The 27,719-nt window shown below is 36.7% G+C and overlaps 3 protein-coding genes and 2 long non-coding RNA genes across 20 annotated transcripts in view; 2 read left to right on the top strand and 3 right to left on the bottom strand.

Annotated features, from left to right (window-relative positions):
• The window catches only part of LOC128876826 (uncharacterized), a 3,700-nt gene extending 152 nt beyond the window's left edge, over positions 1-3,548 (bottom strand). Inside the window, exons 1-6 of one of the 9 annotated variants that reach the window (XR_008457127.1) lie at positions 2,240-3,548; positions 1,840-2,074; positions 1,608-1,752; positions 1,421-1,484; positions 681-762; positions 353-540 (exon numbers count right to left, since the gene is read on the bottom strand). This is a non-coding gene — a long non-coding RNA (uncharacterized LOC128876826). Of the gene's footprint in view, positions 1-352; positions 541-680; positions 1,485-1,607; positions 1,753-1,839; positions 2,075-2,239 lie in introns of all 9 variants that reach the window. The other 8 variants (XR_008457128.1, XR_008457129.1, XR_008457131.1 and 5 more) reach the window with 8 other exon arrangements.
• Positions 1-11,811, top strand: part of LOC128876824 (PDZ and LIM domain protein 3) — a 13,621-nt gene extending 1,810 nt beyond the window's left edge. For 2 of the 3 annotated variants that reach the window (XM_054123539.1, XM_054123538.1), the window contains exons 3-9: positions 333-489; positions 7,021-7,176; positions 7,400-7,450; positions 8,051-8,139; positions 9,840-9,984; positions 10,060-10,098; positions 11,452-11,811. In XM_054123539.1, coding sequence (XP_053979514.1) covers positions 333-489; positions 7,021-7,176; positions 7,400-7,450; positions 8,051-8,139; positions 9,840-9,984; positions 10,060-10,098; positions 11,452-11,544 — 730 coding nt within the window. In that variant the 3' untranslated portion in view covers positions 11,545-11,811. The remainder of the gene's footprint in view (positions 1-332; positions 490-7,020; positions 7,177-7,399; positions 7,451-8,050; positions 8,140-9,839; positions 9,985-10,059; positions 10,099-11,451) is intronic. The other variant, XM_054123540.1, reaches the window with a different exon arrangement.
• On the bottom strand, positions 7,457-9,833 carry LOC128876829 (uncharacterized). Its single transcript, XR_008457133.1, has 3 exons — positions 8,757-9,833; positions 7,982-8,201; positions 7,457-7,868 (listed from the first exon to the last, which is right to left on the bottom strand). It is a non-coding gene; the product is annotated as an uncharacterized LOC128876829 (long non-coding RNA).
• A 118-nt stretch (positions 11,812-11,929) lies between the features above and the next one.
• Positions 11,930-25,114, bottom strand: LOC128876819 (2-oxoglutarate dehydrogenase complex component E1). Of its 6 annotated transcripts, XM_054123521.1 has the most exons (17): positions 24,980-25,114; positions 22,430-22,684; positions 22,137-22,346; positions 19,405-19,507; positions 18,887-18,949; positions 17,455-17,710; positions 17,135-17,369; positions 16,875-17,054; positions 16,612-16,792; positions 16,234-16,514; positions 15,936-16,164; positions 15,594-15,872; positions 15,339-15,517; positions 14,825-15,259; positions 14,590-14,744; positions 13,856-13,993; positions 11,930-13,667 (listed from the first exon to the last, which is right to left on the bottom strand). In XM_054123521.1, exons 2-17 carry the CDS (start codon positions 22,676-22,678, stop codon positions 13,568-13,570), a joined length of 3,273 nt encoding a protein of 1,090 aa, XP_053979496.1. In that variant the 5' UTR covers positions 22,679-22,684; positions 24,980-25,114; the 3' UTR covers positions 11,930-13,567. The 6 variants fall into 6 exon arrangements, with proteins under 6 accessions (XP_053979496.1, XP_053979497.1, XP_053979499.1 ...); XM_054123522.1 differs by lacking the exons at positions 18,887-18,949; positions 19,405-19,507 and adding an exon at positions 20,862-20,982; XM_054123524.1 differs by lacking the exon at positions 13,856-13,993.
• The window catches only part of LOC128876822 (uncharacterized), a 4,006-nt gene continuing 1,305 nt past the window's right edge, over positions 25,019-27,719 (top strand). Inside the window, exons 1-6 of the mRNA XM_054123536.1 lie at positions 25,019-25,111; positions 25,802-25,843; positions 25,928-26,479; positions 26,571-26,970; positions 27,028-27,319; positions 27,394-27,676. Of these exons, the coding sequence (XP_053979511.1) occupies positions 26,327-26,479; positions 26,571-26,970; positions 27,028-27,319; positions 27,394-27,676 (1,128 nt within the window). The 5' untranslated portion in view covers positions 25,019-25,111; positions 25,802-25,843; positions 25,928-26,326. The remainder of the gene's footprint in view (positions 25,112-25,801; positions 25,844-25,927; positions 26,480-26,570; positions 26,971-27,027; positions 27,320-27,393; positions 27,677-27,719) is intronic.

Here is a 27,719-nt window from a genome sequence, read left to right as displayed (position 1 = left end):
CTAATGGGAATCCCCGTTCGACGCTTCACATTAAACTCTGTCTTTTCTTTTCTCGCACTTATAATCGCAGCGCCTGACAGCTCGCAGCATCCAGAAACATCTTCGTTGTCTCGACAACCACTTTCTTCGATGTAAATCCTCGGTCTAAATGAAAATTTCACTAAATATTTCTCATAAAGCATACTTTTTCTGGCTGAAAACTTGGATCACGTTTGCTTGGAATGCTGCACGAAGGTATAAATGATTAAAAAGTGGTTGTCGAGCACACAAGATTCGCGAGAGGTGTCCGTTTCACGTTGACTTGTTACTAGGATGTTTCTGTTTCACTCTAGACCCAAAAAACAAAAAGTACCGACGGAGTTGCCGAAGAGTCCTGGGCCTCCACCCTGCTACGACGAATACAGTCGACCTTCGACTCCTCAGGAACCGTTTACCTTGCCCCACGATCACCTGGACGAGATTCGCGAAGAAAAGGTCCTCAGGTCGCAGGTACGTCGAAATTAATTTATTACTTGAGCAAGTCCATCAAAGCGTTCGTATCTACAAAATCGAAAATAATAAAATGAGTAAGCGAACTAACATCAGAGAAACAATTAATAGAAGCGAAACAAGACGACAGATGCTCGAGATCGGTTCGAAAACAAAACCGAATTATCCTGGGCAGCCCATGTGCAGCCTACCGATGCGATTCAGACGGTTTCAATCGCCTGTTGTACTCTATAACGGGGTTCGATTCTTGGAAGCGACGTGAGAATTTGCTTCCTGAAATCGAAATTGTAAACGCGGCCTAGTTAGTTTAAACTTCCTGGGGAGTTCGTTGATCCGTAAATATAACATCTCGTGTTACCAAACGGCCGAGGCAATCACGCGACCGAGGTATATGTATATTTCGAAAGGTTGCTGAGAGCACTTATTAAACCCTGGTGGCATTTATCTTCTCGAGCTCGTGTTGTTTAAGATACTCTTTCGTGAAAAAACCGAAGAGTTTATTTAAAGTATTTATAGAATATAAGGACATATTGAAGAGTACAGAGATAAATGAGAATAAAACTATTTTGATTCCTCTACGATTTGAAAATTCTATTACAGTCATTCCTGATAAATATCTCAACGACAGTCCAGAGATCAAGGCTCCCTACCTCTGTTCTAATGGGAATCGACAACTTCTAATGAAATTGTGAGGGCGAACGCCAAAACCACTCGCTAAGTATAGAGCAAGACTGCTATTTCAACCGATACGACATGGTTCGTCCGTCGTTAATTCTGGCCTATATGTGGAGCCAACTATTTTTTATTCTATCATCGAATGTCTACAAATTGTATGAACGAAAGACGATACGGTTCACAGCCTCAGAATAGCCGAAATATATTTTGTTATGCGCTACGAATATAGAAGCTCCGACAAGTCCTATCGACATACTTTGGCTCTCCGCTTGTCAAATTAGAAAAGTGTCGCCGTGGAAAGTCCAACGATTCTCGAAGTTCTGAAAATAATTACAACACGCTACGGTTAACGATGAATTATTGGTTTCCAAAACGCTAAGGCGATCTGGCAAGTTGACCGTCGTCCCGAAATTACTCGTGCACTTTGAAATTCAATAACTCACGGTTGAATCGCTGCAGACCAGCAGGCTGACAGGATATTTGTCGAATTTAATACGCCAATTCCCGAGACCCGTTTCGAGACGTCGGCGAATCGCGAGGAAACTCCGAATTTCTGTTCAATGACGACAGGAACTTATTCGAAGTTACCTAAGAATCGAATCGAATACAATTCTTAATTAAATAAAAGGATCGTACGAGTTGATTTGTCGTTGAACAATAATTTTAAAAAAGTACCGTTAATAGTGCTCCGGTCTCATGCAAGCCTCGCTTAGCTCTGAGTTGTACGCGCTCATTAAGTTACAAGTTTATCTCTTTGTCAGAACAGGGAGGACTATTTGTTCATTCAACTCTAGCTTTCGCTCCGGCTGTTAATCCATCCGTTTGCACGGTTGTCTCCTCAACATATTACACTGGCCTTCTAGCTGCCCGAGCCAGTTTTTTATGGCCTGTCTAATGTTCTCCGTGGCTCCTGCAAATGATAAAGCAGCGTTAATTTAATGACGTGTTTGATCCAAAATATTCATTCGATAATTTTCTGAATGGTTTACGTTCAGAGTTGATAAGATAAATGCCATAGTTCCAATCGCCAATTAATTTAAATAGTGGGTAACGATTAAATCTATAGTGTAATTACAATTTATGGTGGTGAATGGCGTAGTTTCGAGGAAAACCCGAACACGCCTTTATTCGAGGCATGTCCGAAGTGTGAATATATTTTTGTTGGCCCGCCACGATGCCGGAAAGTCCACGTAGAAGCGGTTGCCACGCTATAAATATCCCTTTTGCATCGAAACCACTGCTCTGATCCAATACTGCGCGATCCAGGACGATTTCGGTACACCATTTCGATTCCTAGTTACTCTCGTTATATATTATATTACCTATGCGTTACATAGACACATCGCCTAGGTTCTCAAACGAGCGTAAGCATACCTTTCCGTATCCAGTAATTAATTGGAGTTGGAAACCTGAAAACAAACGAGAAAAGAGTTAGTTGTATTCTTTCACGTTGAAAATAAAGAAATACAACTTCCAATTAAGTATCCAAACTCTCGGACTCAACATAGTTTGTCCCCCATACAGACTCGCGTGGAGCGATCCAAGACTCTTCGAGTTCCATCGAGATCGATCGCGAGGGTCGAAGAGCGCACGAAGATTCATGGTAAACTTGGCAATCGCGGTTCGTACGTGCTAACGTTAATTTCCTGGTGGAAAGGGATGCTGCCAAGGGAAACACTTTCCTCGGCGATAGTTGCTCAGGGTCGAGTGATCCATTAATCACGATGCTAGAGAACACTGGCTGACAATGGGTGCTTGAACGTGACCTTGCGGACAATAGTTCAGCGCGTATCTACCGTCGACGGAACGACTCACTCACTGAACGATCTTTAAAACAGCGATTTTAATAGCGATCCCTTAAACTTTCAAGCCTTCGAGATTTGGTCCAAATCCAAATGTGACGCGCTGAGTCAAAAAATACCAGTTAAACGTAACAGAAATCCAGACTTGAAAGAATACGTAAGGCTATATCATGGATTCTTTTTAGAATCGCGAATCATCTTTTTTTGTTTTAAATACAGTAACCGATTTACTTAAGAAAATGCGGCGCAAAGAAGTTTTGGAAACGCACAGACGAGGGCAAGGAGATCGCGTGGCCGATCAAGAGGGTAAAAACGTAGGAGTGATCGAGATACGTCGGTAATACGCGGAGAGGTGAAGAAAGAGCGCGAGAGGAGTCGCGTGGAAAAGGCCAGAGTTAGTGCCGCCCGCGCAACGAACCAGTGCGTTAGCGAATATTCGTAGGTGAAGGATCATCCACGGAGAAAAAAGTGACAGGGTCCAGCCGCGTAGGAATAAACGAGGGAAAGCAGGCGAAGGGGTTACTATTGCGCGCGTGTCATTTCCAGGAAGACAGGACCACGGTCTTCGGCTAGGAAACGATGCCGGCTTACACCACCGTTTATCGCCACACCGTCGAACATCATCCAAAAGAGGAAGAGGCTGCCGTCTACTGGGTACGAAACCGTTATTGCCAGTCGTAGGGAAACATTTTTAAACGCTTCGTCGCGCACCAGTAATCCAACGTAACGTTTAGAAGACGCAGGACCTATTTGGAGGCATAAATATTTTTGTTAGTAGGAACAATAACTCACTTGTCAGGATATCAGATGAAAAGCAAAGACACCGTACATACTTTGACACTGATGCGATAATATTTATCATTTTTTAAGAGCATTTCCTTGGTAGACCCTTCTAAAATATGCCCAGTGTATTTTTTTTAAAAGAAATTTGGAATTTTTATTTGTTTGGAATTATTGGTACCGAGAATGATTTTCTTGAAGCCTCGCTTTCATAAAATCCTGTTTCCAGAGAGAATGCTGTAAGAGGATATTGCGAAATAAGCGTGGACATTTTACGTTTTCGCGACTCGATTTTCCTCCAACTTCCTTTCCTCGTCCGTGAATTATTTTTAACTGCGACAACAATTTTGTACGACCCTCGAAGTAACGTGTCTGCGGACCGAAGTAGTTGAATCTACAAAATTTGTAACTATACCAAGCCGTTTATTTTTATTAAACATTTTCGACCATGTGTTCGTGAAATTTGAAATTGTAAATCCCCCGTCGTCAAGGTCAAAGTAGTACCAAGCCCTTTAACATCCACTGACGATACAAATCGAGCCGCACCACCTCGAATAACTCTTCGAGGTCCAGATCTTCTGAGTCACAAATACATGCGAAATTTTCCAGCCACTGTTCGCTACTTCTGCAGATTTTTAATACTGCATTTCTTCCCTCTAAAAATAGCGAGAGTCGGTCCAACAATCGCGTCGAATAAACGACAGCGAAACGAAATGTAAGACGATCTAGATTTCGAATAATGCCACGAGCCAACCTTGACATCATCCGACGAATGTGGGGCTAGGTCCCAAAGGCTGTACCGGTGACATTAAAAAAAGGACAGAGACGAATCTCTGGCGAGACGTAGCTTCGGGCGCAACCCCGTAAGAAGCAAACGGGAGGGGAGAAATGATCGAGTTGAAAGGAGAATTACACCGCAAGTACTACCGCCTAATAACACGGTGCAATAAAACACACGTAACCACGCTAACGGTGAGGCCGTTCATTGGTATCTTATTCTATTTTCGTGAACGAGATCTGGGTTACTCAAACACAAGAGGAACGACACACGCACACACGCATCGGACATCAACAGCACCCCCCCGCCCCCCCCCCCCCCCCCGATGGCGTGAGCTTTTTCGAAAGCGTCGTTCCGCCCCAAAAATTCTTTCGTCAGCGTTAAAAAAGAACTGGGTGTAAATCGAACGACATCTCGGACTGTGTATTTCAAGCGTCTCGGTATCGTGGGTACTGAACAATTTGCCACTGATTCCAGAAAGGTCAGGGCGCATCGTTTCACTAGATTGTCAGAGTCGCTTTGAAGTTTATATGCTTGTTTGCGATTCGAAGGTGAAGGTATGGAAACCTCTATCGTAAGAAGCATCGTTGGTTTTAATAATCTGAATTTCGCGTTGTAGAGTTTTGTCGTTTTCGCTCGAACCTTGCCAAAATGTTCTAGAAAGATTTCCTTAGAGTTCAAGTTTCGCTACACCGGTGGCGAGCCAAGCAGTAAACACTTTTTGAAACAGCTGTTTCGTCGTAGCTGAATTTAGTTTCGGGGACATAGAGCGAAAGTGACGCTGAAACAACAGCTTCCTTGTTATATTATTATTTCTTGGAGACGTGTAATAATAGGCGACGACAACGCTTTTGCGAAACGGACGATATTCCGTTAATTCCTATAGCGTTTAACTATTTATCCTTGTTATGAGTTCATAGCCATGCCAATATATAAACGAAAGTTGATACAAGACTATCGGAGGACCTAACGAGCATCGTACTATTTAAGACTCTAGTCCGAAACCATTTTCGGAAGTTAACAAAATTATTTAAAATAAAATAGCGCCCTGTCTAAGAGACGCGTAGTTGTCTCCCACTACTTCTTCGAACAGCCTTGTTGCAACTGAGGCACAAATACGTATACAATTTTCTCTTTCATTTTTGAATCGATCTTGAATCGATGAGAAATTGTCAGGTGTTTTTCGCGACAGATCTCGTGGCACACGGGGTACGCGTTATTTTTGCCTGCTAGGGGCCTTCGTCTATTTCGAGAGAATCACTCTTGCTCATCCTATGGAAATGATGTTCCTGACCCATTTTTAATGGAGTCCTCGTTAACCACAATTTCACTCGATGACGTGGGAATTGGTCGTCGCATCGATCGATATTTACGGCTGGCCGCAACGAAATCAATGGCGGCTGGACTCAAATTTGATCTTCTATTCTTGCGAGCGCGTCTTATAAATACGACGCGTAACTTTATCCTGCGTCCGAGCTCTTTCTACACACCGTTCCACTTGACATTCTCATTTTCCTCGTGTTTCGGCAATGACGATTCCCAATGGAGGTGCGCATTCGTTTTGTAGGTAAACAGAAACCTGCTATTCCGCTATGCCCTCTGTATCTACAAAAACGATTTCTTGGTTAATTTGTTATTCCCTTATATTTTTTTATCGTGGAAGAATTTGCCACTGAACAATAATAATAATAATTTCGTAATTCCAGACAGAAAACGACAGGCGAATGACATAATCCGCGGACGCGGACATTTGGCAAACGTTTTTGTACGTAACGCTACTGTTTTATGCAATTTTCTCATTGTGCTCGGAGTTTCGAGCCAAGCGTGGGAAATTTTAGTCGCATTACAGCTTTCCTAAGAGACGAACGGTCATCGAGCGATATACACGCGTTATTCTATACCTAGCGGCTAGCTTCCGGCTGTGATAGTTCTGCCAAAATTATCGCCAGCTTTTGCTGTTTCGACTCTGAAATTATTCGCGTACCGAATGTACGAATTTTATTTCACCCCTCGCTGTACATGCTCGAACGTTCCTTTGATCCTTCGGATCGGTCAAAATACCTTTGAAATTATCATCGATTTATTTTTGGTCGGGTTCATGGATGCGAGCCGCGCTCCATTATCGCAACAGTGTCGAGAATTAATGAGGTATCATCGATCACCATGGCCTCTATTAAAGTTTATTTTAGATTTTGTTAGTCGGTAATTGACACCGTTCTGGCAGAGGATTCCACGCCTACCAATCCGATCTTGAACCCATCGGTTTTGGTATTCGCGGTTCGTTAATTACTCTAATTTCTTTTACTTGATCTTTTTGAGACGAACACAAGAGTTTAAAGAATTACAACTATTATGTATCAGCGATATTATCTATGTACAGGGTTAAGCGTTCAAGGTTGGCAAGCACAACGTTCGAGAAACGTTGGTTTCCTTTGTGGACGAATCAAAACAAACTGTAGGGTGTGGCCGTGGCTTGAACCATAAACAATGTTTCAGCCGTACCGCACGACTCCTCTTGTTTTACCCGGTGCGAAGGTCAAGAAGGATGCACCACTCGGAGAATGCTATCTGCGTCACCATCCAAATCCGATGATCAGAGCAGCGCCTCATCACTACGAACCAGCTCATCCTGAAGTTGCTATGAAGCAAAAGGTGCGTGTTAACGAATATTAAGACCACTAAACTGAAGAAAAATAATAAAGTCATATTCTACGAGCAAACTTTTACATTTTCACAAAGAGGAATAGTTTGTCTTGTCGCGAAAATGTTGGTTTTAATCTCTTAAGAATATAAAAGAATTACAGAATGAAAGACTGAGAGAATTAAGAATACTTAACTTGTAAATATATATGTGTTTCATAAAATGTCCGACTAGGTGGCGGAATCGGTACTTCAACGTGTCTTGGGACCGAATGAAGTTCCAAAGGTTTGGACCACTTTATTCATGAATCGCTTCCGCTTCCACAAACGACGCTTCCGCTTTGAACAGAAAATACAACGATGTATTCACGTTAAAAAATAGTTGAAATTCTAACTAAATATCTGAAAATACCATCGAAATGTCTATGGTTGCGAGTGCCGACGATAATATAGCATGCTATCGATATTTTGCTAATGATTAACCCGCCCGTCAACGATTAGACGATCGGTTTTTAATAAAGGGCGTATGTACTTCTGTTTATTTATACAAAATTATCTGATGAGACTGCAACGTTCCGAAGGACGACGAATACTTTAAATGCGTCTAACAGTAAATTTATGACTTACTTCAGAGGAGTTAAGAATTAACTTAACACACAGTGGCGTAACTTAAGAATGCGTAGCGAATCTTTGGAGCCCCAGCTCTGTAATGAAACAAAGAAATATACCTGTTGCTGGTTACGCCACTGAAACGATGGAATACAACGTCTAAAGACTAATGCTATAAATTCAAAGAGACAAACGAGGGCATCTATACCCATTGTGATTAATTTGCAATCGATTTGCAACCTTTCCCCTCATCGTTTCGTTTCATTTGATTCCGTAGGTAGTCCACAAGCAGTTCAATTCACCGATTGGCCTCTACTCCGAACAGAATATCGCTGACACTATTAAATGCCAGGCGTCCGCTATACCGTAAGTATCGAGAAAAGATTTCGCTTAAAAATATAAAGAAAACGTCTAATTCGCCGTGTAGCCTGCAATAGAGTAATAAAGTTAGTATCATTAATACGAATTGGCTTTTTGCTGAATGCTGCCACTTATCAAACACATTAACTCCGCAAGAGCAATTTTAATCTTGACACTAATTAACCAACGGTCGTTCGTAACTCGATTTACCAGATAAATCAAAGTCGCATTTTAAATTGTCAAACATCGATCACAAAGACGATATTTTTGATGACAATGCTACAGAGCTTAACTTTGTAATTTCTTTCGATTTTGAGGTCATTCGAGTTTGATATGCACCGGCAACGGTGACATTTTTTTAACTCGTGCATCTCCATACAGCACGGAGCGTTGCTGGAATATTCTTGACACGTTACGCGTTGTATGGTTCGCATGAATCGCTAACTAATACTAAACTCGTAGGCAGACAAAATTCTTGAACTCGGAAACGATATTCTACCGACGAGAGATATTGATTACAAGTTTTAATCCGAATACGTATCAATTCGTCGACGGCTGTCCCGAAGAAACAGAAATAAACGCAGCTCGATTCCTACGCAGCTTGCGAAATGGATGACACTCACGTGCGGTTTATTTATTTTCCAGCATTTTCATAGACTTTTCCTTCGTGAAACAGAAACAAGAAATACAGGAGCAAGCGAGAATCTTGAAGGAGCAGGCCAAGGCCGCCTCCTCGAAGAACGTGTGGCCTCAATTCAATAAACCGAATTAATATATACAGATATACATACACACATATATATTGTAACGATAGTTCGAGATAGTTTTTCGCTGTTCCAAAATTCTACGATAACGCTGTCAACTATATTATCAATTCGACTTTCATCGCTTCTATCGACTATTATTTTTAGACCACCGCGTGGAATCGCCAAGTGTATTGCGATTTATTGTAGGGATCTCGAAATAGTGTCAACAAAGCCGTCAGGAAAGTTCGAAAACAAACCTCGCGAAAGTTTGCCGAATAACAATCCTTATATTCTTGCATGCTGTAGAATAGACAATAATCAACAATTAATCGTATGAGATTATACGTGAGAATAAAATAATAAGTAGTCTTACTAATTTCGATGCTTACGTGATGAGAGCGATTCTCGAGAATTACCTTTCCTTCGGAGAAATTTCACTTGATCGATCGTAAAATATAGGGGTAATCAGAACTAGATAAGTCCTGTCTACAAGTTCTCCTAAAACCTGCCTTTGTTATTGTAAATTATAGTATATAAATGTAAAATAGAAACGAGACATTCGTGACTCGAATAATTGCTGCTACTTCTGACCAATAGAAAGACATGTATAACGATAAAGTAAATGAAATAAAGCCCATCTCTGGTTCTCACGAGCTCGATAGGATTCTCAATGAGTAATCTAATGACCAGTAATGGCGTCTCAGTCGTGGACAGGACAGTGTTAAACGATTGAAGGTTACGTAAGACGAAACGTAATCCTCGAAGAAGGGCGCCAAGCATGTAGCTAGAACGTGTTTGTAATTAGATTAACGATTAGAGCTCGGAAGCGGACCGAAAAGTCGCTCTCGAAAAAACAATTGGCGATACATAACCCCTGGCTGCTGTTAACCGATTTGACGAAATCGCCAAGCAAATGAATTAAAAGTAGCCCATGTGTACACATGCGATACGACGATACAGCCCGAAGAAACCGATGAAGTACGACCCGAGTAAGAGCGAGGCTTACAAAGCTCTGCAAGAGGAAGGCTATGGCGACACAGTGCAGGAGGTGAAACAGCCAGCGCGCACTGGCGTTTTCTCGCCGCAGAAAGTCAACCAAAATAGGGTATGCTCAGTACTTTTATCATAATAAAGCGGAGTTTTAGAAAGACTTCGATACTTAAATTGGTATTAATTTCAGGTACAGTACGCTCGACCGAAGAGTCCCGCTGGACCATTTGTAAGTATAAGTCTAAAAATAGAAAATTTTACGTTAGATTGAAACAGAAAAAAGGAGTTTGTGTAACTGTCTATTATCAATCTCGATCTTTGCCGTACTCGCATGTAATTGCATGAACAGCACGCGTTGAATGCAAATCTCTTTACTGAACATACAATTCGTAAAAATCGTAATACAATAATACCTCGATGTAACAATAGACCATCAAGAATCACTCATCAATTTACTTGACTGAGTAAACGATAAATTTAGATTTATGAGAGGTTTTTGATCATTCCGATACTGAATTTGTTTGATATCATTTACTCAATGGAACTGGTATTGCCATCTAGCGTCAAACGAAAGGAACTAAGTATTTGACAATCAGCGCCCTCCGTGGGAAAACGCCCAAATCAAACAGACGTGAAAACACGTCCATTACCGAGAACGTTGCACAACATTGCCGCTCGCAGACGGCTTCTCGTCGAACGCAACATGGCCGCTTCCCCCACTCTCGTATATAGAGTGAGAGGGAAGATCGCAGTCCCTGCATTTTGAAAAATTAGTTCAACCTATTCACCGCTAGAGGCTGTTTAATCGAATGACACAAAAATTGAACAAGTGCATACATTATCAAACAATAACGCACTTCAAATCAAGCTAAGCCAACCCAAGCCAAAAATTTGAAAACAAATACGAGCACCTTCGTTCTCTAGCTAATCCTTCATAATAATGTACAAAGAGATATTATTTGTAGGATTAACGCTATATCGAGGAATTACTGTATACAAATATCGTCAATATCCTTAATGGATGAATTTGTCATACTTCTTTTCGTGTTTACTTATTCGTCCTGTCGTTAAAGTATAGTAAAGTTCTGTACCATCTCCCCTCGTAAAATGCTACGACAAATTAATATTTGATGTTTATTTGATCAAGGGTGGAAATTATAGACGTCCCTTCCCCCTCCCTTTCATAAAGGATCGCATCAACGACTATTAAAAACTTACACCAACTTGTACGTGTAATTTGTGTATCTGCAACCGCACCTATTCGCTTGTACTAGTCACAAGCGAACATTTTGTCCCTCTTCATTTTAGGGACAAAGTCTTCGCATACGACTTATGTGCATGATATTTTACACGTTGCATGATGACGCCGAATTCCAACATATCGTCCATCTACGAGTATAAATTTTCGTTAAACAAATGTCTGAAATTAAAATTATATTTGTGAAAATAGTGGATTTACTATTACTCTTTAATTTAAATAAAATACTCGTAAGGGAATCTGCCAATGCATGCTAAGCACTTGTGCAATTCGTTGACGCTACGTTTTCGATTGATACGAAAAGAATTTACACTTTCCTTTTAGGTAAATGTCAACGACGATGATGGCGAGAAGATTCATCAAAGTAACAGCTTCAAGAGGATTATGTATAGTGTGCTGGGACAAACTGATTATTGAATCCAATTCTGAACTGATGCTATAAATATATCTTATTTATAATATATACATATATGTATATTTTATTTATTGTATGATGCAATAAGTGGTAACGAGAAAAGTGCCAAATTATAAGCAACGATTAAACGAAATAAAAAAAATAAAAAGTATAATATTATTACTATTGAGAGATCAAAGTAATTGCATACAAATTGAATTTTCCGAAATGTAACAACTTACCAAAGATTTCGATGAAGTTACATTATTTAATAAACATTCGTAAACGTGGCTCATGTGCAGTATAAAACTGTTGTCTCGTTGTTTTCCCCGTTCCATCTTCTATTCGCCTAACAACATTAATAAACAATACATTAAACAATCATGAACATAATGCATGAATACCACGTAATAGTTAACGTAATGTAATTTAATTATAAGGTGCTACATTATTTATTGCAATATCTCTGCATTAATACTAAACAAAATTTTAATTCATTTTCACTAGTAAATTCGGCATGTTAATTTGTATTCTTAAAACATACGTGGCTGCATCGTCGTTATTATGCATATAACAACAAAAAGTCGTGAGTGGAATAACAGTATCGCAATTTATGTTGGACCACATTGCATCTATGGTATCCTAGCAGGTTTTATAATATTATGTTGTTTTACATATCTTCGAATTACAAGGAGATTACAATTGTTGCCAAGTGTCTGATCGTTGCTTTAAAGGTGATAGATTCGATTGCAAACATATCCACAGCCGAGTAGTTGATACAATAATTTTCAATCGCCGCGAAATATTACAACAAAAATATTCCGTTCACAAAATCCATCTTTCAAACAATTCGTACGTAGAAGAATATAAATACTGTGCCTTCGCAAAACTATGCAACTCGCTTACCATTGGTTCAGGTATAGTATTATTACATTTATTTTCTACTCTTACTAACGTACAAATAATTTGTCTTCTACTTCTGTCGTCCTTTTCAAAAAGGAGATATCTTTGAAACTTTTCGAGGAGTAACGTTACGACTAGATTTCGTTTCATACATAATTTATTTCTCCCATGCCTAAAACTTATGCGAATCTCTATGCTCGCGCGATACGTAATCGAGCCTAACGCTACAACTTGATCGCTTGTATAATTCTGTCGCCCTACCAATCGTTTAATTTTTTATATAAAATAGAGCGGGGATAAAAAATTAAAACGATTGGCTGTCTGTCGCAACGGCGTAATTAAAGTAATAAAAAAATTGCCGTTATTATATCCACAGCAAACCCCGAAAAGTTTCACTTAAAACTCCGCAGTCACTATTCTGCACGTTTACGCTCCGCGTAAAGTGTTGCATAAATTAAAAATAATACTTTCTCATTAATCTTATTCGGTTCGTAGTTACTGTATCGACATATTAACAAAAATAAAATACATGTGTTAACGCGCAAATATTTTCAAATCGATGCGAAATCCTCGTACATACAAGATTTCGGAGCCTATGAGTAATACATGTCGGAAATTTTCGTATTAATGTAATTTTCGTAGGATTCATATATATTTACATAAAAATATATATTACACAAAAATATCCCCTTAAACTCAAACATACACCGAGCTCAACACTCAACTCGCATACTGATATAAATATGTCACGTACCTTTAAAAAGAAAATATACAAAACCGCAATCAAACATTAAACGAGAAAGAAATGCATACATATTTACACGGATTACCCATTGCGAATGCGTATGTATATAGTTGCAGAGGAGGATAAATTAAATGAGAAGAAAAATTAATTTTGACGAACAGACCACTACATCACAAAAAAAGAAAACTTCGAGAAGAAAAAGTGAAGATAAGAAATATTATATTTGTGTGACTCGCGACATGTGTAAATCGCCATCAACGAAAATATTTGCGCCTGTAGAAATTCATTATAAATGAATCAGAAATGGAGAAATTATTCAAGCAGGACAAAGGTATATAACAAATATAATGCGAAAAAATAAATAAAATGTGTGTTCTACATAGTGCTACGAAGGGTAATTAAAGATTAATAGAATCGTCGAGCAACTGTTTCAGTTCTTTGAGATGCTGCATTTTGCTTCCTGTCGCGGGCGAAGCTGCTGTTGGACGACCAGCATATCTGAAACAGAGAACGAGATCCATTGATCCAAGTCAACCATAAAATAAAAGTGCGATCCTTTCAATAATAATGCCTTATCATCTATATCTACTGAAATAAAAAATACGAATAAACATAAAACAATTCACTAAAAACTGTTATTAAAAATTATTAACCGTGCCCCAATGAAATTCTGTAATCAACATTACCTCACTGTTCTCTGTATGGGTTTATCAGATTTTACTGACGGTGGTTCGGACGCAGTTGTCGTCGTTGGTTTAGCTGATGAAAACCAACCACTTAACCACCCTCCGCTACCGTCACTCTTGCGTGAGGTACTTCCGCCGCTGTAACATGGCCCAAGTTCTTTTACTTTGTTTAACAAAAAATCGCGTGAAAAGCAGTCGATATTTCAACACTGACTAAACATCGTGCTCGGGTACAATGTGTATTCGTGGTAATTATTGCATATATCACGATTCTAAAACTTGCGTTATAAACACGTCTGTGACGAAGGGAAAAACATGGGCCATGTGAACAGCTAAAGGATATAAGAAACAAATTATGGCAGCCAAATATGTAATAAATGTTCAAATAATTCTGTACCTCGCTTTCAAAAAAATATTTTGAGCTACGTTCTTTGATTAAAAATATATGGAGCATTCTTGACTGTCCAAGTTCTGTCGATGCAAGAAATTAGAACACATACATACATTGAAAAAAAAAATTACTTAAGGTTAAGTTCCAGAAACACTGAATCAGTCAATCGCGAAAAATGATAGGGTTAAATAAAAAATCAAGCAACATTTAATTATGCAAAATAGCATACGCCACATAGCAGAAAATGAAATTGCGTATGAGGACAGTAATTGTCTTAATCATCTTAATCGTTAACCTTCATCGTGTACACAAAATAATGTATAATTGTATATTTAATACTTACACTACACTGCGAGTTCCGTTAAGAGCTGTGTGGAATCTAGGCTGAACGTACGTCCATGCACCCTGATTCTTGGCTTCCTCCTGGGCCCATACCAGTTCTGCGTTGGGGTATTTAGCAGCTTCTTTCTTAACCAAATCGTATGGGAAGGGTGAAATCTGCACAGAATAAAATTCCGAATAATAAATACAATCAATAAAATAAAACTACAGAGTAATATTTCGATTTAATTATTCACCTGTTCAACTCTCGCAATGGCGACTTTATCCTCCAGTTGTTTTTCCGTGCGCGCTTTCTTCAAATCGTAGAAGACTTTCCCAGAACAGAACACTACACGCTTAACGTTGCTGGGATTTTGAGCCGCCTTACCTTCCTCGGGTATTACTCTAAGAAACTCCGTATCCTCCTTCATCAAGTCGAAACTGGATTTGGCTTCTGGATGACGAAGCAGCGACTTTGGCGTCATCAGAATCAAAGGTTTCCTGAATGGTAATGCAATCTGTCTCCTCAGAATGTGGAAGTAATTGGCCGGTGTACTACAATTAGCAACAATCCAGTTGATGTCGTGCAACTGGCGTACAGCGAATTCTTCGCTTTCCGGTGGGAAGTAGTCGGGATCGTCAGCAGACATTTGGAGGAATCGTTCCAGTCGAGCACTCGAATGTTCCGGACCCTACACAATTTGAATTTATTACATCAATCACATGTACGCTATATGTCATATGTAAAACGAATACATGTAATTAACTCACCATTCCCTCTAGCCCGTGAGGCTGTAGCATGACAAGACCAGATTGACGCACCCACTTAGCCTGCCCGCTGCTAATAAACTGATCGATTATACATTGCGCCGTGTTGTTAAAGTCGCCGAACTGAGCCTCCCAGCACACCAATGCATTAGGGTTTGTCATGGAATAACCTAATTCAAATCCTGAAAATTCAGAAAGACGCGTTAATTGCCTTTGTTACGATATATTAAAAAACCGTGTATGAAAAATTTGTATTACCAAGTACACCAAATTCTGACAAAGAACTATTGCACACAGTATAGGGAGCTTGGTCTGGGTAAAGATAGCATAATGGCCTGTAAGTAGCCTTGTCGACGGTTTGATGATGAAGCACGTGATGTCTATGCGAGAATGTTCCTCTTTCTACATCTTGACCCGACAGCCTAACGTGAATCCCCTCTTTAAGAAGGGAACCGAAGGCCATCGCTTCTCCAAGAGCCCAGTCAACTGTTCGAGCCTCGATCATTTCCATACGAGATTTTAGAATACGCTCGATTCCTGTAAGATTCAACCATACGTCGTACATAAATCATTTTCTACCTCTGAGAAAACAATATTTACCTTTGTGTATAACAAATTCAGCAGCATTGGGAGGTGGTGACGAGAATTTTTTTCCAATATGGATCAGCGTATCTTCTTTAATGCCGGTAGGAGATACTTTTAATGGGTCCTTGCCTTCGAAGAAGCCAGACCACGGAGAGTCCAGCCAATCCTTGTACTTGATGTGCGTTTCCTGCCTGGCGTTGGTGTAGGCATCCTCACAGATTTTTTCATACTTATCTTTGACATCCTGTAAAATAATATCGGTATTATAATTCTACTAGACAATCCTGTTAGAATATCTCTTTGATTTCAGTACCTTAACTTCTTCGGAGTTAACGACACCGTCGCTGATAAGGGAGTTAGCGTACTTGTCCAAAGCTGGTGGAGTTTTCTTGATTTTGCGATACATCAAAGGTTGCGTGAACATGGGTTCATCGATCTCGTTGTGACCGTTTCGCCTGTAGGACACGATATCGATAACGACATCCTTGTGGAAAGTTGCCCTCCACTCAGCGGCGACTTTGCAAACGTGCATCACCGCTTCAGGATCATCCGAATTAACGTGGAAGATGGGTGCGTTAACTACTCTCGCAACATCTATTAACAGACAGCATAATTTAAATACAGTGGACGTGTATAGTTGACAATACCGTTACTTGCGCTATACTGGTTTCTATGCTTGCAATTAACTTACCGGTACAGTAAGGAGAGGATCGCGAATGTCTGGGATCGGTGGTAAATCCAATCTGGTTGTTGACCACAATGTGCACAGTACCGTGAGTTGTATAGTCGGGCAAATCGGACAAGTGCATTGTTTCGAAAACAATACCTTGTCCACAGAAAGCGGCGTCACCGTGCAAAAGAATGGACATGACCTGGTTAACAAGCAAATTCAATTACATACATTGCAGGATTTTGCTTGTATGAACATACTTATCAAATATGTTTTATGCGTACCTTTTTACCTTCGCCATCACCTCTATAGAATTGCTCAGCGCGAGTCTTTCCCTGTACTACCGGATCAACAGCTTCCAAGTGAGATGGATTTGCAACGACGGCCAAACGAATGTTCTTGTTCGTTACGCGATTCAAACGCTCAATGTACGTTCCCAAATGATATTTGACATCACCAGAACCCTAACGCATCACAAGTTTATGTCAGATACATCGACGAGTAACAAGGTAGGAATTCGTATGGAATTTGTCACGGTGCTTACATCATCAGCTGCTTCGAGAGCAGCGAACTGTGTGAAGATTTGACTTAAAGGTTTACGACAAACGTTAGCAAGGACATTCAGACGACCGCGGTGGGGCATGCCCATCACGACGGACTCGACCCCTAACTCGGTGGATTTGTCGATAACTTGTTTCATAGCAGGGATCAGAATTTCGCATCCTTCCAATCCGAATCTCTTCTCGGATGACCACTTGCGCGCAAGGAATGCTTCGAATCTAAGACAACAATGCAAAAATAAACAAAATTACATTTGTCATTCGACAGAAATATCCCAATTGCAAAATTGCTATTTTTAGGTACCCGGTTGCACGAGTTAATCTAGCCAAAATTAGCCTCCTTTCGTCGTTTGTCATCTCCATAATACCAGGTGTCTCCATTTTCTGACGAATCCAATTGCACTGTTCCAGAGAGTTGATGAACATGAATTCCACGCCGATGTGACCACAATAAGCAGCTTCCAATCTTTTCAAAATTTCTCGCAACGGCAATGATTTCTCTTTGCCACCGATAAAAGTGGTGGATGGCAACTTGAAAATGCGATCCATGTCCGAATCCTCTGCAGAAATCAAACATTAAAATAGATGCTCGTTTTAAAACAATTAACAATGTTTGACACAATTACATGTCATAGCTTCGAGACTATCGAAATTATGTTTAGAGACAAAATATTTGCTTTCAAACAGCTTCAACAAGTATACGTATGAGCAAGCTACGACATTTAACTATGTACTCGTATGCGATGATATGAAATATAACACAAATTTGACTTCATGTGTACACCACATTATTGTTTTCTTGCCATTTTGTATGAATTTTATTTTATAACACTGATACTGAAAATGTGAGCTATGTATGAAGCGAAAAGTGAAAGAAATAAATTACCTTTGACAGAATATAGAATTGTACACAATGAATTTTATGAAATGTAAAGATTAAATGAGATAGTTTATATATTTGCCTCGTGTAGGTAAGCAAATCGTTTCATTTCGATAATACTGTACATGTATGTATGTAAAATATTTGGCAAATGGTATATACATGCACAAAATGTCTTGAACGATCACTAGATATATGTAACAAACCTTCAGCATAATACTTGCAAAAAGTAGAATAAAATGGAAAACTGGGAAAAGACTTTAAATAAAACGTAAAGCTGGAAATCCAAATAAAGCATCATTAGTAAAAACAATCATTAACAAAATTGAAGTAGCAATAAAGAACTGTAATAAACAAAACAAGTGGGACTTCCATATACTCGATCACACGTTATACAAAATAATGTAAAAAGAAAAAAAATAATGTAAAAAGAAAAAAAAGAAAGGTCAAAAGATTGAGTCAAGAAAATATAAATAACACAGAGTACGTTTACTAAGTAAATTGGAAGCTAAAGAGGAAGTCTATATTAAAAATTAAAAAATAATTTTATACTTAACGAAAATATATTATAATTTTTGTGATACTATCGTATGTGATTTGTCATGGTAGTGATTATTTATACCTCCTCTCACTCTTTCACATGAAATGCTTAGAAGTTATTCCTGGCACAAATATATTTACAGCAAAATATAGCAATGTTTAAATCAATATTTATATGAAGGACCCAAGCACCTTTATAATTTTCCTACAATATCAATTTTGATGTAATCCCATAATGAACCAGCGTTTCCCAAAGATACTAATAACTCACAGAGCTTTTAATAGAACTTCCATTTGGATTGTGATTTCTACATACTTTTCATAAGTGCAGCTACTCGGTATTGTAGTTCCTGCGAGTAAGTAGTACGTGCTCTGTTTCCTGTGGACATTAGACTTAAACTGAATAATTGAGTTAAACGAATGGGTACAGGAATTCTTCATTTATATACTATAGTAAAATTTTCTGTCCTCAAAACGCAATTAAATAGCGATTACATTAATCTTAAGTACATATTTCCACTGATTTTAAATATATATCCGTATAATGCTATATTTTGTGTCCAGGAAGGAAATATGATGGTGGAATATGGATGACAATAAGAAAAATAACAATGGTAAATATAATATTGCAATGAAGAAAGTAATTGATAAATAATGTTTTATGTAATTATCAAAAGAGGTCTATCAAAGAAACAGTCAAGATAAACGCTGTTCGATCCAAGCAGTTGAATTCATTGAAATTGTTGTTAATGCATCAAACAAAGTTTAAATAACTTGAAATGTGCTACATAGTATCTTTAGTCCTTTAATTTATGCACGTTCATATGGGCTTACCAAATGAATAATGATTATAGAGCAACTCTTGTGGATGTCTATCATCAAGATCGGCGCTGTTGATGCCAAGTGGATCCAATTTAGCGATATGATGGCCACGGATCTGTCAATTTAACGCCACATTCATACCAACTAAGTAGTTTTTAATTTGTTAAATTTAACAATTCGTTTACATATATTAAAATAAATTACTGTGATCGATGTTTCATTTAACACGTTCACTGCAAAAACTATTTTCACGGATACTTGTCGTAACTAACAATACTAGGAAAATGAAAATACAGATTTTTCAATTAACAAGTAATACACTGAACGTGTTAACTATACGTCAATGGCATGTAAGTATCAACAAACAAGAAAAAAAAGTACATTTGAAAACATCTCATCGCAATAATTGCTAGTGGTCACATTATAAGAATAAGCATTTGTTAATATAGGTATTTTCAAACATGTTCTCACATACATGCTTTCCATTATTGAACCTATTCCACAATGAAGTTAAAAAGTTTTTATTTGGTTATTTGCTTCTTTAAGATTTCTTAGAGAATTAAATTAAAATTATATAATTTAAAAACACCACATGTAACAGCATAACGTGAATACGTTGAATGGTAGACTGTTCCAGAAACAAACATTCCATGTAATGAATTGCGAACATATAAAGCTAAGAATAACATCATTAGCAAGCATGCAAAGCAAAAAATTTCCAAGTAGTTTTTCTTACCTTAAACATATTTATGTAACCATATTTTTTGGTCATATATGATAAGTACTAACACACTAACTACATAATAGCAAAGCTAGAACTTCATTTGCAAATATCTTTCAGTACATAATACCACACATTTAATACAAACCACAATATGTAAACCAATTAACATCTCAATCTTTTTGTAATAGAAACATTTTCAGTATCAGTAAGAACCTTTCTTGGAATAACAGTCACATAACGCCTTCTCGGTATTTATAAAATCTAAACATTGTTTTACGGGTTTTTTAGATAGAACAAACTACTTTGATCAATTAAGTCATATACATCAGATGATATGGAACAAAGTTACTCTTATTAAATCGTGAAGTTACTTCTTCTAACTTATATGATAAAATTATAAAAATTTAGAAAGCTAGATGTTTGCTCTTAAGGAGGATATTGAAAATAAAAAGTTTGCTTATCATATGGTACATAGAATATCAAATCAAAGGAAGAAAGTCGTGAAAACAGTTAAGAAGGAGTTAATGTGTTTGAGATGAAATGTGACGTATAAATCGGGTGAAGGTGCTTTAAAAATTTGGAAGTATTAACACTCATGTGTACTTTGAAAAAATCATAAAATCAGGTACAGAATATCACGTATTTCAGCGATAAATGTTATGTTTTCGATACACCTTCACCTTACGGATACACGAAAACTGACTAAAGTAATAATTTACGGAATTGGTTTGGGAAGAAGCCTTACCAAGCATATATTGCCGTAGAACCTGTTCTGGAGACCCCTTGCGGGCTGCGTAATGTGTATGTATCAGGTCTGTTTGCATGATACCCAGTGGGTCCAGGTCGGCAACTAAGTGACCTCGAGCCTATATGTTCAATGAATAATCCCAAAAGGTCCCAATGTATATCATTTTTTCTACTTGTCAAATTCGGCTACACATCGCTACGTTATAAAAATACGATGTTGTTATAGAAAATACAATCGACAACTATTTTATTCTCAAACTCTGAATTTCAATACTGATGTATATTCTTCTTTGTGAAATATAAAAGCATTTCACTCTTTAATATATGAAAATTTTACTTGCCCTACTTAAAATTCTTCAATATACTATAAAAAAATTAATTATTTTTAATATCAGTTTTTGTCAATTATACCAGTATTTCCTTGTCCCTTTACTTGCAAAAAGAAGATACATGTAGAGAATTTTTGACCAGTAATTAACAATGATCATACAAATACATGATTTACATAACAAATTGTGATATTTTTTTTATACTAGTATTGGGAAATATCGAGTTGGAAAACATGCTTAAAGTGAAAAATGCAGTGAACAACTAATTTCATAATAATGAAACGAGGCTATTATGTAATACTCAAAAATGATTTTGGTCTCCTAATTCATGCTTAATATATGTATTTTCTTATTGTATATCGTCAGGACTCAGAACAAGATGAAAGATAATGGTGTATTACTTAATGATGCACATGATAGCCCCCTAATAAAATAGTTTCTATATCAATTTCTTGTGTCCCAAATTTTGCAAAGTATATAGTTAAAACATAAATCATATTAATGAATACAATTATATTAACAAAAGTTGGTCACAGAGATTGAAAAGAAACTTATATCGCATGCATTATGATAAAGACATCCCTTAAACATAAAACATATAATGTTTCTGTAATTCATGCTCTAGTGTTCCTAATATAAATAGTAATTTCAAATAAATGTTTACCAATAATAACACATATAATGGTACAAAATAATAATAAAAATATTTCAATGTTTTTGCTAGGAAAAAAGATCCAGCTATATAAGTTCCAATATTACATGAAGTAATAAAATATTATACTATTCAAAAAATAAATTATAATATTTTGCCTACATGTCTGATAAGCATATTTAAAAATGTACTCTTTGGATTACCAAAATGGAAAAAAATACAATAAAAATGTTTTGTTAAAATAAATGTAATTGTTTCTTTGCTGTTAATGTAAAATGCAAGATGTACATACCTGGTAAGATCGAATAATGGCTTGAACAGCCAGGTGATCGTCGATTATTTTCTCATTAATAGGTATCTGGCTCAATTGAGACCCACCACCAAGTGGTAACAATGCTCCTAAAGGTATCTGGTTATGACTTGGGGCAAGAGAAGGTGGCGCCTGGTATGCAAGACCTGGTCCAGCTCCAGCAGTGCTGCTACGGAAAAATGAATCCCACGACTATAAAAGATAAAAATAATTAAGCTGATATAAAAACATTATATATCTTCACAGAAATTAATAAGGTACAATTTATTACTGACCACATGTACACTGTTGGGATCTTGTAGCCATGCATTGTACATTTCTTCTACATAAGAACTGGAACTGCCATTCAAGAAAGGTTCCGTAGCTACCCGGCTGCTATATTTCCTGACCGGTTCAGTAACCATCACCTGTGTGGTCCTGGACAGGGGATGGCTCCGCACCAACCAAGATGCAAACCTTTCTGGCCCGCACATGCGTGGTGCAAGGGGGGCCAGTGTACTAAAAACTGTCCTTGCCTTATACATTTTTACCTAGAAATGTACCAAGAAATGTCATCACGTTAAATATAAATATTAAATATTTAATTTATAAAAAATATATTCTACGAATAACATGACTCTTTAAAATGTAAATATACAAATGTTAAAGACATATATTACGTGTCCCCCTTTTAAACTGATGGATCAACAAATGTTTCTTATCTATAAGATTAAGCTGTACAAAGTTTTCTGCGTAGTTCATTCATTCACACAGTAAATACTTATAACTTAAAGATGCTGATAAATCTGACAGTTTTATCACTTTTTATCTTGGATAATTGAAGATGGATGTTGTTATCTATTTTTACCATTATACATCACTGTCCTATTATGTCATTTAATTTTTAAACCTATCTTTTTGACTACAGAGATAAAGAAATACTAATTATGTTTGATGAAGCAATGCAGTTAAAAATAAATACATAATTTCCTCTCTGAAGTGATTTGCAATACTTTGTTAATCTATTTTTGAAATAATATTTTTAAATTTCCTTTTAATTTTAATTCTAGATTCGAATTGCACAACAGTATGCAAGATGCCAACTATAAAATGTAATATATGATGAAACCAATCAATTCCTATACCAAAAATAAATAATTTCCTAATGCTACAATATATACAATAATACATGATTGAAACTGTTCTATAAAATGAATGTAATATATTACTATAAATGAATTTAGATGTTTATTTTGCAATTAGAATTAACTTGAGAGACATCATCACTTTTTTGTACCTGCCTCATATCACCAAGTAAATGCAAAGTACATGACATTATGGAAATACACTTGTATGAATGTCTGAGCAGCAGAGCTGACTTTATATAGAGGCAAACAATGCATTGGATTGTAATACAATTATCATATCTATTTGTAACTTTCCATACAAACTAGTAAGGGAGAAATTAATCAAATTATTAAGAAGTTTCCTGGTTAAAGGCAGACTTGTAGGTATATTAATTTAAGGACAATGGTTTCATTTATTTTTTATTTTTAATGCAAGTCTGAAGAGCTAAGTTGCATTGGGGTGCTAACAGCTCTGGTACCAGCCCTGCAGAGCAGGAAACAATCTATAATACATATCGTAATGCAGTCTGGTCTGTGCAAATAACCTTGTCTGTCATAATCATAATGAATGACTAATGCTAGCCAGATAAGCTACTAAGAAAGTCATAATACATGTAACAACTTTCTCACAAACATCTGGAAAAGATATATTCGATCTTATTCTAGTATGATATAACATATAAATGTACCTGTAACTGGAAGATAAAATCAATAAATTATGTTGTAATTCAAGATACGAAAAAAACTACATTAGAGTTGTAGTATATACTAATTTTATATGCAACACAACACGTGTTACGTGACAATACGAACTTTATATTAATTATGATACATGTGACAAGTAATTAACAAAAATTATGTTATATATGTCAGTCAATGTAACACTAATAATAGTTGTATAGAACTAGTAAAAGAGATGTCATAGTATACGAAGTAAAATATCGAGAGTCAACAACAGATAGGCGTGACGAGACACTGACCTAGTTATCGCGAACCTTCTCAGTGTCAGAATTTTCGATGAAATCACGATTAATTCTAAGTTCACTACTGAAATTCGTACAAATTCAAAAACAGACTTTGGATCGACGTTATCGGGAACGGATGCCGATTAAGACGTACTCCAAGTTTCGAGAATAATCAAGTACTGGCGGTAAGAGAAGCTGTCAACAAAGACATTACCAGTGTCCATGTGACATTTGTCTCTGAAAAACGTGGACAGCTTTCGCAAAAATTTGAAACGAATGGTACGGACAGAGACTAAAAAAAGATCAGCTAAAACGAAAGCCACGAAAGAATATGCGGGATTAGTTATGTAGCTAAAATATCTATAGCGATTACACAACTGCATTTATACATATACACAATAATTTCAGATTTTTTTTTCAGCATGTCCAGATAGTTCAATTAACTTTGCTCGGATTGCTATCGAAATCTAATGAAATTATTATACGACAGGGAAATCTCGTGAATTTCTTGATCATCATTTATGGTTTTAAATATACTGGAAAGGTAACCGCGTTTGTTGCAAGTCAGGTGACTATTTCCGTCTGTGCAATAATTTTACGTAATCGAAAGAAAATTCGATTTTAGCGAATAATATGCGTCCCTGGAGCTACTTTTACTTTCCATAATAGCCGACAGTGGTCGATGTTAATCATAATTGTCTCATTAACATAATACGTTAAAAATCAAAGGCGAGAGATGCAAAAATTCACGTACCTGATGTTAACGCAACCAACGATGACAGGCCGTCCACCATTTGCAACTCACAAGTAGACCGAACTGTGTCTTCCTAAAATATATTCGAGAAACAGACCCCAGCGCACCTAACGACCAAATATCGCGGACCTGGTCTTACAATAATCTGATTTGAAAATCTACCGCTTGCATTCAACATTTTTCTTTTTCTAAAACTTTTCACTCGTTAATTATCTGGATGCTTGTTTTAAATTCGTTACCAACTCACAGATATTTATTCGCTGCACAACTCGTGCGAATATATTTGAGAGAATGAATAAAAATTTGAAGACAAGCCAGATACGAATAACGAATAAAAATTGTAGATTCATTTATAAGTTAGCTGCAGATTACGTTTAAATTGCAGACTCATTTGTAAATTAAAATTTGCTAACGATCTTTTTAAATTTTGGATGGGAAACATGGATGTCGATCCAGGAAACGAATGCGCGGGAAAAGATCGACTTACGAATGAATCTACAATTTTTATCCGTATAAACATTGATACTAAATGATGATTTATAGAAATATAGATTTTAATGCAAAAGCCAGAATTCTATTCAAACGATTTTCTTTTAACGAAAGAAGAACGTATATAAAACAAAAGATTTACGTCCAAAAATGTAATCGATCAGTAATTAAAGTGTAACCTATGAATTCTGGTTTCGCGAACTTTTGTAGATTCCTTTTATTTTTGTATTGTTACAAATTTCTTTTACTCGTTGAAATATTGTCCGTTTGTTCTTTTATTCTTGCTTATGACTGTTTATTGGATAATGAAACAATGAAATCTCCTCAATAAAGGAAAAAATATGGATGTCATTAAGACGAAAAAATATTTGCCTGGTATACTCCTTTCCTATTTACTAATATTTTTTACTACATTTTGTACCGTAAAAATATTGACCAAACATATTTTCATTTCTTGAGATCCAAAACGAATGGAACAATGGCTAAATTATACGAACACAAGACAGAATTCCTTACAGTCACATATGAATTATATGAAGATGTTATGTCATGATATTCAACCACATATCTTACAATCTAAAAGTACTCTGGATATCTTGAACCATCATACTTCTAAAAATGAACCTTCTGATCATGCTGAAATTACAGTTTCTCAACAGATAAATTATGATAATTCTTTAGAAGAATTATGCGATACCAAATATCTGCCAAATGATGATGGTACGAAAAAATGTTTAGTATTATCTTGTTATTTCTAAATGGAATTAAAATACTTAATAATTTTTTGCTACAGATGGTACTGAACAATGTGTTTCATGCCATAGTCAAAAATTAGAGAATATTTTACCAAAAATTAGTATGCAACGCAAAGATGATGACAAAATTGAACTTCCTATAAAAAACAAATCAGAAATTGAATTATCTGGTGTCACACCCAGAACTTATAAACTATCGCAAAATCTGCATATCCAATCGAAATTGGTATCACCAATTTCTAAAGAAAACATGGAAGTATGTAATTATGTGCATTCACATATTTTATAATACCTTAATTCAAAAGAAAACATTCTCTATAATTGTATATGTAAAATTTTCTTAACAGTATAAAGAACATAATGGCAACTGGCAATATCCATATCAAGATCATCTAGCAAAATATTCTGAAAAACTAGCACAAGATGTGGAAGATTCAAAGAAGGCTTTTGAACAATTAATTTTGGACAATCAAAATAAATGCTTGCTTCAAGATCTGACTTCTGCAAGAGGCAGTATTAAACTGCATACCACTGGTAGCGTAAAAACTGCAACTGTAGGTAAAAGTAAAAAAGTAAAAAATGAGAAGTTAAGCAGGAGAGGTTCCTTATGTAAGTTAGATGATATTACTGCATTGAAGTTTAAAAAACGAAGAAGAAAATTACATGGTTCCAATTCAAAAAGTACTGTAACAACAAAAGACACAAATTTCATAGGAAGAAAAGACACAAAAAAGCGAAAACAAAAAAGTATGAAATGAAATTATTTGTTTAGAAGCTGTATGTCAATTTTTATTTATCTTTTAGATGGTACAAGTAATCGTCATGTACCAAAATCTCATCGGATTTCTAATGAAGTGGTTGAAATTTATCACAATACAGCAGCAAAAAGTGGTAGTGCTTCTGTTGTTCTCAGTAAACATTCCAAATTAGATTCATACATGAACTGTAATAGTGGATTAGCTACAATTAAACAGCAGACTGTACATGTAAAACCAACATGTGAAAATAATGGTAGTAATCAACAGAATTGTAACACAGGAGAAAACAATGGACAAGATAGTCCTAGGAAACAGTGTCAGTCTAGATATAAAGCAGAGTAAGTGATAACAGTAATGACTACAAGGATGCAACTTCTAAACATGAAATGTACATTTGTATATCTGTTCCCAGAGTAAAAAGTACAAATACTTATATTCAAAATTGCAATTCGGAGATTGCATCTGCTCCTGTGCATGCAACGGAGAAATGCAGTTTGAATCAGTGTCAAAATTCAATTATGCAAGCATCGTGTTGCGACCCAATGATTACTCATAGTTACGAAATGCCAACATTGGCTTCGAAGTTGAAAAGAGTAAATCGTTCGTATTTCGGTAGATTCAATTTTCGGAACATACCCTTCGTAGTGGGTACTTCTGTATCCCCGAGTCACAATTTAGGTTTAAATATCCAGCAAGTACGTTGCTTAATGTAAAATTATAACAAGTGCTCTATTATAG

This window comes from Hylaeus volcanicus, chromosome 5, assembly GCF_026283585.1.
Source record: "Hylaeus volcanicus isolate JK05 chromosome 5, UHH_iyHylVolc1.0_haploid, whole genome shotgun sequence".
In the NCBI taxonomy this organism is placed as follows: domain Eukaryota; kingdom Metazoa; phylum Arthropoda; class Insecta; order Hymenoptera; family Colletidae; genus Hylaeus; species Hylaeus volcanicus.
This window is presented reverse-complemented; position numbering and strand designations above follow the sequence as displayed.